An 11073-nucleotide genomic window follows, 5' to 3' on the forward strand; every position below is an offset into this window, starting at 1 on the left:
TCGACTAGATATGATTCATTGTATCCGAACGCAGGGATCGCTGCATTCCTTTCACGCTTCGCAATAGGTACCTATCTACCCATTCCGCGCTTTACCGCTTGAGAGCTAAAGACATTTAAATGTCGGAGTATAAATCGTTTTTCGCTTCGAGCATCTTTGCAATGTACCTAAGTCTCCAATACCAGTATCTTCCAATGGATTTCGAACGAATCAAAATGGAATTCAGTTCAGAGTGACTCATCTGTCGCAACGTAGATAAGTGTATATGTAGGTAGGTTAATTCAAAACTTTGTTTTGTATAATCCCGAGAGAATTTCTATTTCCAAGGTTAAAAGAATTGAAAGAGACAGCAGCTTTAATATTTTTATTAACATTAAGTAATTATAATTACCGAAATAAGCCCGTGACCAACACGGAACCGCGAAAAACGTATTAAAAATAAGGTCAATACGGAGATGTGTAGCATAGGTATAGGGACAAGTATGACAATGACAGGCCTTCACATTGGGACCTATCTACACATTGATTAGGCTTATTAATTGCGAGTTCATACATTTGCCATTAAACGCAAGTAGCTAATGTATAAACTCGCAATGAACATTCATCAATGTATAAACAGGTCCAAATGTGAAGGCCAGCCACACTTATCCGTATGCCACACTTATCCGTATTGACCTACTGTCATTAAATTAAAGGGTATCTTTAATTCATTAAGTTTAAGAAGCCTGCCTCTTTCTAATAAACATTATACCTAAATGTCAACTTAACAATAAAGGCAGACCAAATTCTGGTATTAAGATAAAATAACCATACCTAAAACTTCAACACAACAATGATTATAAATAAGGTAAACTCAAAACCGGGTGAAACTGGGAGGAAGGAAAAACTTCGCTGAAATGTGCGAAAGCTAATAGACAAATTCCCATCCAAGAAAGTAACATTCGAAATATTTGCATCAAATGCTGGTGAATAATTGAGTGAATCAAACGGTAAAAGCAGGGGAAAGGTAAAAGCTAAAATTTTGATAAAAGCGTGAAAATAACAAACAACGTAGCGAAATTATTAAGACGTTAGAAAAACTTATGGATCTCAAAGTAATAACCGTTTAGTGACCAACTTCCATGGTATTTTAAGAAGAAAGCGCAAGTTTATGGGAACTTAACACACAGTTAAGTAAAGAATAGCAACAAGTGCTTGACAAATGCAAATAAATCCCATGGTGTCGAGCGAGCGCCGCCATTCAGCTCCCCTCCACGGGCTCCACGGAACAAAGGTTTGAGGACAAAAAACTCCTTGCGAAAGGTCTCTCAGCTACCTGCTTCAAAGACGAATCGCCGCTAGTGGCCCCGCGAGGTGGAATCTTCGCCACTGATGTCGATGACACATCGCCATTATACATAATTTTTAAGGTCGGTTCGGTGGTACCCCAAGAATGTCGCGAAAAATTATTTTTAGCAGCTGATCATCTCACGTGGACATGAGTCACGGGCGTCATGGCGGGCTCTCATAAATTAAATACCTACTTATACCTACTTAGGCATTTTTGGTCTTGTGGCAACCAAAAAAAGTTTAAATTTGCGGCGTGGGATTGGTTGATACGCCTGTACGATGAATACCTATACTGATAATGACTGAATGACTAATTAAAAACATAGAATTGAGCAACGTTTGCCATCAAAGGTAAATAGGCAGGTACATAGTAAATACCTATGGAATCTCGGAAACTTCGTTGATGTCTTTTACCTAGGTAACCTTAATGTAAGACATCGTTATTATTTGAATAAATTCTGTTATTAGTATTGTCAGAAAAAGTTTGTAATATTTATTTAGAGGATTGGCTAAAGAAATTAAACCAATTCCTATCTAAAAACACATTAGGATTTTATAACAAATTCATAAGCTGCATGCTATCTGGTTATTAACAGTATCAATATTCAAGGTAGGTTGAATGTAGTAATGACCTATAATGAAGTGCACCTGTGGATGGCACACCTGGTAACTTTGGGTTAGTTTGGGGAACAAGCATCATTCCGTGTCGTTAACTTTATACCTCCGACACCAAATATTTATTCCTTGCGTGCGTGACTGAGCCAATGATGCTTTAAATTTAAACGCTTCGGGGAAAAAATTAAGCATCCAACACAAAAGATCGAATTCCTTTTTCAAAAGAATTGGATATAATGAGAGAATGGTGGCTATAGATAAAGTAGTCGGACAACTGTCTAGTACAATATCCGGTTTGTAGTACCTTATTCGCTGGCGGCATCAAATCCTCCGCTAATACGGATTATATCTTGCTTCATTTAACTTTGTGGCTGCAATTAATTCATATGTATCACACTTTGTAGTTAGTGGAAAACTAACGTAAACAGTAATTACTTGTACACTTTAACACCAAACAAAACTTTTGTGTGAATCTTATATGATTATAATATATAATCTTAACATTTTTTTGTTCAATTAACTATTAATTAAGTATTTGTACATTTTTTCGGTGATATTTTAAGTTAAGGTTTAGAATAATAGTCATGTTTTGATTAACCGGCGATATATGTGTTCGCGTTAAGGCCGCTTCGCAGTTGTATCGGAGAACGCGAGCGGCCGTCGACTGGTGGTGGAATAGTAGCGTCGAGTTAGCAGCATTGAGTGGGAGGAGGGCGATGAGACACAAATAGAAATTTGCTTGCATCAGAGAGGGACAAGAACAGACGTCATCACCACAACTATAACCCAACTAATCCGAACTGTCCTCGCATCCAATAAAACCAGTCCCATATAACAGTTTCCACATTTTTACAGCGTTATACCGGTTTTACCTGTAACCGCATACAAGATAATGTAATTTAGATTCCTGCAGAGTGAAAAAGAAGGTTGCTCGGAGGTTCTACTATTAACGCATGTACAAACATTTTCGGTTTCAAAAGTCAAATGTTAATTTGAATTTAAAAAACGGCGTACGTTAACGGTCGGAGATACCTACGTCCTGGCTACCTACGTAATGGGCTTTGAAAACCTAAAAGTTGAAAATAAGCTGCCGCAAACTTTGACTACGTAGGTACCTATAAAGGAAATATATCTACCCTAAAAGGAAAATTTTTAAAAGGGGTTTCTATATAGATGTTTTCCTTATAGTCTGCTGAATATTAGATGTTAAACTCTACGATATTATTGATATATGTAGTTGATTACTACAATTTATATATAGGGGCATACGTCATAAAAACTGTTAAATACTAAACGCATTATAATATCCTAGACGTAATCATTCACAATATTTCCAAGTCATTGAGCAAGTCAACAAGAACACGTAATCAACTATGAGTCAGAATAGAAAAACGGGGCTACTCGTCTATTTGCCTTTCTCATTCACGGATGAAGAAAAGCTTCACTTTTACCAATTAGGTTGCGCACGGGCATCAACAGAGCTACCTTGTTTCCGAGTACAAGTAAAAATCAACCTACGACAATAAACATTTTGTATTTTGTTTTTGTGTTTTTAGGTAATAAAAGTAATGCTAAATTTTCAATTTGTGTTGTCGCACTGCACTATCTTTTTACTTAACTTTAATAAAACCATATATTAAGAAGAGGATAGGGGACGATCGCTTCTACATACAAACGTGGTCCCCATTTTCCTCCCTGAAATTCCGACTCCCCTATATTATTATATTTATTGTATGTTAACCATATCTATGCCCCCTACTTCGACTTTTTTTTAATTTCACGGCTCCAGAAAACATCCCGTTGCAGTACTTATTGGCAGTGGTTATTGCCAGGAATCCTTTTTCCTTTTGTGTGCTGTGGCTGTGACATTTACACACGAGGAGTACCCTTGCAAACAAATGTATAAGAAGGCTGATCGTAATTTAAAACTAATTTTCATAGTTATCATATCAATTAAATTAAATTATTTCATATCAATGCGGCGATCATGTGCAGTGGCACATAGACTGTAAACTGACCAGATGTCAAGCCATGGAAGGGAATTAGCATCGCTAACGGACACGGCGGTGTACATAGTACCTACAGTGGAAATCGAACCAAACGACGCCTGACCCCTTTGTACGATGAATAGTAATGACCCTACTTGGATTGTACGCGACACAATTCCAACCAAACTCAAATTAAACATTCATCAGTTTTTGTATCTACGCTAGTTATAGTCGTTTCGATATTGATTTGGCCACGCTACATTTTCAACGTGATAATTTACGTAGGTGCGCCTACACCACGATTAGTCCAGGTTTGAAGTGAACGTGCTAATTTTTTATGCGGTAAATAAACATATGAATACGGTCATACGGTGTACCTATTAATAATCGAAGCGGAGCTTTCGAGTCGCAAATCTTCTCCTTTTGAGCTGGAAGGTACTTAAATGAGACCCCCCTTCACGTTTTAATTTAGGTTAAATCAGTATCGAATGAAGTCAATTACCCAAGGTCCATTATACAAAAAGCCTTAGCCGCGCGCTCGACGGTAAGAACACTTAAATTCATCCCCCGCTCTTAACAACTTTTGACCTTAAAGCGACGACGCTTTGCTCGCTCCTTGTGACTCTTCTCATAAATTTAAATATTTAATGCGCTTCCTTCATATCTATGAACTTTATTTTGTTAAACATTCATTATTTTAATGTCCTTGCCGTGTTCCTGAGCAAACTTCTTAAAGTGAGTGCACTTAGTAAAACATAAGTAACATAACATTTCTGACTGTTTAAAGAAAACTGTTCTGTTGAAAGTATTCTGACTGTTTATATTTGCAGTTTGATTCCGTCTTGAGGAACAAAAGTATCCCAGTAATTTATTACTTGTATTAGTAAGATGAAACATATTCATAAATAATTAATTAAAATAGAATACCTACCTCTGCAAATTCCTATATTTCCGTAGCCATCTCTCAATCCTCAGTAATCTCCCAACTGAATATTAACAAAATAAACTCAAACAAAAGAGGGATTAGCGCCGCCCTTGAACCAGAATCTGGTATTTTTTAATGTTTTCTAGTATCGCAGTCAATCCCGTTACGAGATCCTTTTCGACAGTTAAGTTAATGAATGATTGAGACTAAAAATATGTAAAAGCATAACTAAATACTAAAATTAAAAATTAAAATAAATTACGACTACATACTTACCTACTTTGCACTCATTTAAAGTTTTAATGATATTTAGTGAAATTTAGTCATTATTTAGTGTGGTGTTGACAACGACACCAATCTATCGCGGTGAGACCGAATTAATCTTTCCCTGCCAAAATCTTCGTTTGATCTTAGATTAATGTTCCAGAAGATGTTAACAGTAAGAAAATCACTTTATTTTCAAACCGTATGTTCACAACATGAAATTTTTTGTGTTATTTTATCTGGATAATTAATCTAAAAAACCGACCAAGTGTGTGTCGGACCACGCATAATAGAGGGTTTTCGTATGATACATACATTCATACAAGCGAAAAGGGCATATCTGCGCGGTACTTACGTCGTTCCGAACTCATAATTGGCTTAAATGATATTCAACATAATTTTCGTGATAAGTATTAATGTATGTACCCACATTGTTGCTATTTTTAAAGGGTTCTCCTTAAGAGCCAGCAGGAGCTAAGATTTAAATATTTTAGGTAAATATACCCGTCTCGCTAACGGAAGCGGCTCCTAAAACTAGTGCGATAAGGACAAGGCGAAAAATCCTGCGTAAAAATATGTATCAAAAATCGAGGTTTCGTACTCGGCTGTTTCCTCCTCCAAAACTTAACCAATCGTAACCAAATTTGGAAATCTAAATGATTATGACATTATCTGTGTCGGACCGTTTTGCTTTTTTGACTAATTGATGTCAGTTTTGAATAGCACGCCTCTCATTGCGGCATAGTCAATTAGGCCATTTTGGCCATTTTTGAAGGGCTCTAGCGCCTTAAAAAACAAAAATATCAAAAAAAGCAAAACGGTCCGACACAGATATTGACAATATTAATCTGTGTTGATAAAATCATTGCTCTAGCTTCAAAACCCACGGAGGAAACAGTCGAGTACGTTTGTATGGAGAAATGACCACTCCTGTTGGCTCTTAACATTTACTGCAGGCAGGTATTAAACAATATACGCGTCTTATTTATTTAGTTTCTAAAAATATAACCGACCCAACCCAACTAAATTTCAATGCATGCGGACTCCGCTCGACAATGCAGTGCTTTCATATAGATCCGCCTAGTCTAGACTCTTCATTAGGCTATAGAAACACCACACAGCTCTACCCATATTGTTACTTTACTTTCTTCCTGCAGAGGCCCAACACATTCTGGCATGTGAAATACTAATATTATGTACTTAGTTACTATAGAAATTGTAATGGTGGTACTATAGAAATTGTAAATTGTAAAAAAAACTAGGGACTGGTACTGGTTATGCCACAATAGTAGTTTATGCAACAGTGATATAATAAGGGTTCTTAAAATTCAAGGGTCGAAGTTACAAAACGAGACGTAGTCGAGTTTTGTAAAAAAAGACCCGAGAATTTTAAGAACCAATTATGAGCTGTTGCATACATTACTTTTTCTATGACAGCTGCAGCAAAAAAAAAAAAAAAAAAAAAAAAAAAAAGAAGTTATTATTAAAAAAAAAGAGTTATTATTAAAAAAAAAAGAGTTATTATTTAAAAAAAATTGAGTTATTATTTAAAAAAAAAGAGTTATTATTTAAAAAAAAAAAAGAGTTATTATTGTAAATGAAAACATACCTCTTTCAATCAAGATGATCGGAACTTGTATCTTTAAAAAAAAAAAGCAGTTGTATTATACTCATAAGATGACTGCTAGCAGTCATCTTATGAGCCTATAGACAAAGCATTCAAATGACATTGCTTTAGATATCACTGTCAGTCATTTAATTGACACATTTAAGTGCTGGAGTAGAAAAACTAAATAATAGTACTAAGTACAGAATACTTACTCTCTAACAAAACGAGTCTGTTACGATCAGCACAAATATGGCCGCTAGGTGGCGACAGCACCACGCGCGGCTTATGGCTTTCCCCAAAATTGGGGCGGAACGGATGTACTTTTAGCTACATGTAGCAAAGCGACGAAATCGCGGAGTGAGCCACGCCTGGAGTTATTATCTATGAGTACGTTTTAACTGATTTGATTATTGAGAAAATATAACGAGTGCCGAAGACATATTACATAAAATATTAAATAAATATTTACAAGTATTTTAATTTAACTAATTTACAGGGTGGATTTTCTTTTTGGGTCAGTGAGGGCAGCTACCAGATCCCGTGCTGCTACGAGAAAACGGTCTAAGAAGACCTTCCCTCGATTTCAAATTAATGAAGATTGGCTTTTACAGATTTTGGAAAAAACATACAGGGTGCGAGAAAAAGGTCATTTTTGACAAACTTTTTTTTTTATGCCAATCGATCCCATTCCTATTAAGGATCAAAAGCTTGTATGGAACCAAAAAAAAAATTCCGGCTAGAAAAGCCACTAATCGAGGAAAACTTTTCCCATACAATTTGTATGAAAATGAAAACTTTTATTTTTCACATGCTGTTTTTGTATGCCAATCGATTCCATTCCTATCCAGTATCAATAGTTTCCTAGGGGTCAACTTACGGTAATGTACTAAAAAGCCACAAATTAATAAAAACTTTTTCCATACATTTACTATGGGGAAAATGTGAAATGTTATTCTCAATTTTCTATCTCGCCCATCAGTCCTACAGCAATGTCTTCATACAGTATTATGGTCCTTAAATGTAACAGGACTGATTGGCCAGATAGAAAAATGTGAATTAAATTTCACATGTTCTCCATAGTAAATGTATGGAAAAAGTTTTCTTTAATTTGTGGCTTTTTAGTACATTACCGTAAGTTGACCCCAAAGAAACTATTGATACTGGATAGGAATGGAATCGATTGGCATACAAAAATAGCATGTGAAAAATAAAAGTTTTCATTTTCATACAAATTGTATGGGAAAAGTTTTCCTCGATTTGTGGCTTTTCTAGCCGGAATTTTTTTTTTGGTTCCATACAAGCTTTTGATCCTTAATAGGAATGGGATCGATTGGCATCAAAAAAAAAGTTTGTCAAAAATGACCTTTTTCTCGCACCCTGTATGTTTTTTCCAAAATCTGTAAAAGCCAATCTTCATTAATTTAAAATCGAGGGAAGGTCTTCTTAGACCGTTTTCTCATAGCAGCACGGGATCTGGTAGCTGCCCTCACTGACCCAAAAAGAAAATCCACCCTGTATATTAGACATTGTTTGGAGACAGAATTACTACAAGCAATTAAAAACCTCATGTCTCTGATATTGGAAGATGCATCTGGGTACACTCTAAAATTAATGCAATACCTATCGAGCGGTATTATTTGCTTAAATGCATGAAATAACAAAAACTGGTAGGTGCGATGCAAGCCGAAGCTGCAAGTTCTAAATATTGTTTAAAAAAATCTAGGTACCTAACTAGAATAACTATTTAATCACACCACTACTTTACTTACACTACACCCCTAGGGCCCGATTCGGATTTTGAACTAGACATCTATTAGATGTCTATTAGACATCACCAAGATACGACAACGATATTTTTAAGATCTTGCCTGTCAAATTTGACATTTGTGCGATTCTGGAGATGCTCTTGAACGATTTGCACAAGATATTATTACGATATTTTAACGTTAAAGTGACATTTGTTGCCCGAATTGAGCTGCAAAAGAGAACTAGTTGAAATCTAAACTACAACGTATCTAGTACATTTCGTATCGTTCTCTAGTCTAGAACGGATCTTGTTTTCCGAATACCGCGGCTAATCATACAGAACTCAGGCTGCCAGAATTGAAATGACAGAGTGGTAAGTAGATGTCAGCCGAGCCTCGTGCCTAATCTCTCCTCCGAGTGATATTACGGAGGCAGGGGACATTTCAGTCAGACGTAGCTACCCGCGGATTGCAGCCTGGTATTCCCAGCACTTGAACACTCGTCTAAGAAGATGAACCATAAGTGTTAACTCTAGCTAGATCCGTAACAACTGTGGGTAATGGGAGTTCTCAAAATTACTGGATAATCCGAGGCGAACACTGGGTGTGCAATGGAAATACCAGCTCTGACATGGAGTGTTGAAAATGTTGAAATGCAAAATTATTTTACGTGACCTACAAACTCCTTTAAATGTCAAACGTCACTTTGAAGTCGTTTTATGTTTTTACGGAATTTTAACAGTTTCTTTTTTAATGTAGCTAATACGAGTTAATGTTTCATACATTTGATACCGTAACAACGTTTATAAAACTTTTGATGTTTATTCTACCTTACACCTAAACCTTCCTCAAAAATCACTCTATTGATAGATGAGAACCGCATGAAAATCGGTTCAGTGGTTTTTGAGCTTATCGCAAACATACATACATACAAAAAGATAGACGCGGCGGCGGGGGATTTTGATTTATATGGTGTAGTGATTATACATTACAAGCCTATAGCTACTCTTTATGGTAAACGGAGTATATAACACTAGGGCCACCAAAGTCTTAATTATTTTATCGTTTAAAGTTAAGGATAATCTGTGTTTAGGTTGATTGCTGATCACTTATTCTTTTGCGAAATACCCAAAGTAATATTGATAAACCGCCTTAGCAAATATTTCAGCTAAGGAATAATGACATGTTATTTAGTCTATCGTCTTGCAATACACATTTTTAGCTACTTTTCTCTAATTTACTGTACCTACTCGTATTATTAGAAAATTAGAAGTTCCGCGTAACCTACTTTTCTCATTTAACAAGTTTCTTTCGTTCAGTTCAAACTCAAACCGTTAATTAAGTTTATTAGTTTTCGTTACACCATTTTAGGAAACGTTTATTTTTACGAAAATGAAAGCTGCATAACAAGCATAGCTCCGATACTTATAGAAATTTTTAACAAAACTATTTTTAATAATACATAATTTCAAAAGACTAATAGTCTGGTTCATTTCCCGACCAACTTTCAAAAGTATATGTAGTCCCATCCAGAAGAAAGCATGCAGGTGAAAAATAGAAGGGGAAACAACGCCAAAATTCTCTCCGTTTTTTACCTTAATCGCTGAATATCAATACTATTCTAAACGTTTGCGAACGTAGATCTATGTAGCTAACTCGACTAGCAACTTCCGTCTTCGAGATTTCTCATAGAACAGTCAAAATAAACAAATAGACTTACCATTCCCACAGATGTACGAGGCAATCGAACATAACGCATCCATTTTCAGCGCTCATGCAGGAAGCAGCTGGAGCGGCAGCCATCTTTGATATTCCCTCCCAAACGTCTCTAAATTGAAACCACTTCGTTCACACCATACTCAGTCCCTGTATGATGACACCGACAATATCACGAAGGTAATCTCTGGAAAGAGAAAAGTGTCAATTAGAAACTTGATAGGGTAAGTGGCGTGAGCACGATGGAATAAGATGAAAGTGAAATTATTAATATGTACCGCAATTCTCAAACAATTATTATGACAAAAGGTTATAACGAAGAGATATAAAATGAATTTTCTTTCAGATAATTGAGGTCAGGACTTATTTCGTAAACTTATCAAAACACAAGTAGCTCGGTATGCAATAATGTTTTATAAAGTTAGTGTTTCATTTATTTAAGTAGGTATACACACGCGAAATGCGGGATGCCGTGCTAATCTTAAATGCGAACGTTAGTAGTAGTATAAGCAAACATGGATGAATTTGATTAGGTATAACTGTGCTTCAAAATTCCAAAGGGCAGAGGCGGTTGAAGTCAACCACAGTAAACCACGGAGAAATGAATAGATAGACATTTGTGGTAAAGGCAATGCAATTGACAACGGTAGTTTTATAGAGCGTGGATTAAGATCATTTCTTGGAAAAGTCACTTTTTGTATTATTAAGAAATTTAACACCCAGAAAGAACATAAAATTTAATAAAAAATGCAGTCTTTACGACGGAACCAATAAATTTTACTTTGGAAACGAAAAGTTGAAGAAGTATTTTTTGACAGGATTTTTTTTCTAAGGGGCAGGCCGTCTAAGACCCAAGTCAGCCAACTCTCCATACAAAGGCCA

The 11073-nt window shown here is 35.9% G+C and overlaps 1 protein-coding gene across 7 annotated transcripts in view; it reads right to left on the reverse strand.

Annotated features, from left to right (window-relative positions):
* The window catches only part of LOC134663083 (uncharacterized), a 53616-nt gene extending 43272 nt beyond the window's left edge, over positions 1-10344 (reverse strand). For 4 of the 7 annotated variants that reach the window (XR_010098120.1, XM_063519453.1, XM_063519442.1 and 1 more), the window contains exon 1: positions 10196-10341. Coding sequence is in view for 5 of the 7 variants with exons in the window: in XM_063519453.1 (XP_063375523.1) it covers positions 10196-10278 (83 nt within the window). In the remaining 2 variants the exon portion in view is untranslated. Of the gene's footprint in view, positions 1-2248; positions 2901-10195 lie in introns of those variants that run through there. The other 3 variants (XM_063519428.1, XM_063519412.1, XM_063519420.1) reach the window with 3 other exon arrangements.
* Between the last annotated feature and the right edge of the window lie 729 nt (positions 10345-11073).

Source organism: Cydia amplana, chromosome 1 (assembly GCF_948474715.1).
Source record: "Cydia amplana chromosome 1, ilCydAmpl1.1, whole genome shotgun sequence".
NCBI classification, from domain to species: Eukaryota; Metazoa; Arthropoda; class Insecta; order Lepidoptera; family Tortricidae; genus Cydia; species Cydia amplana.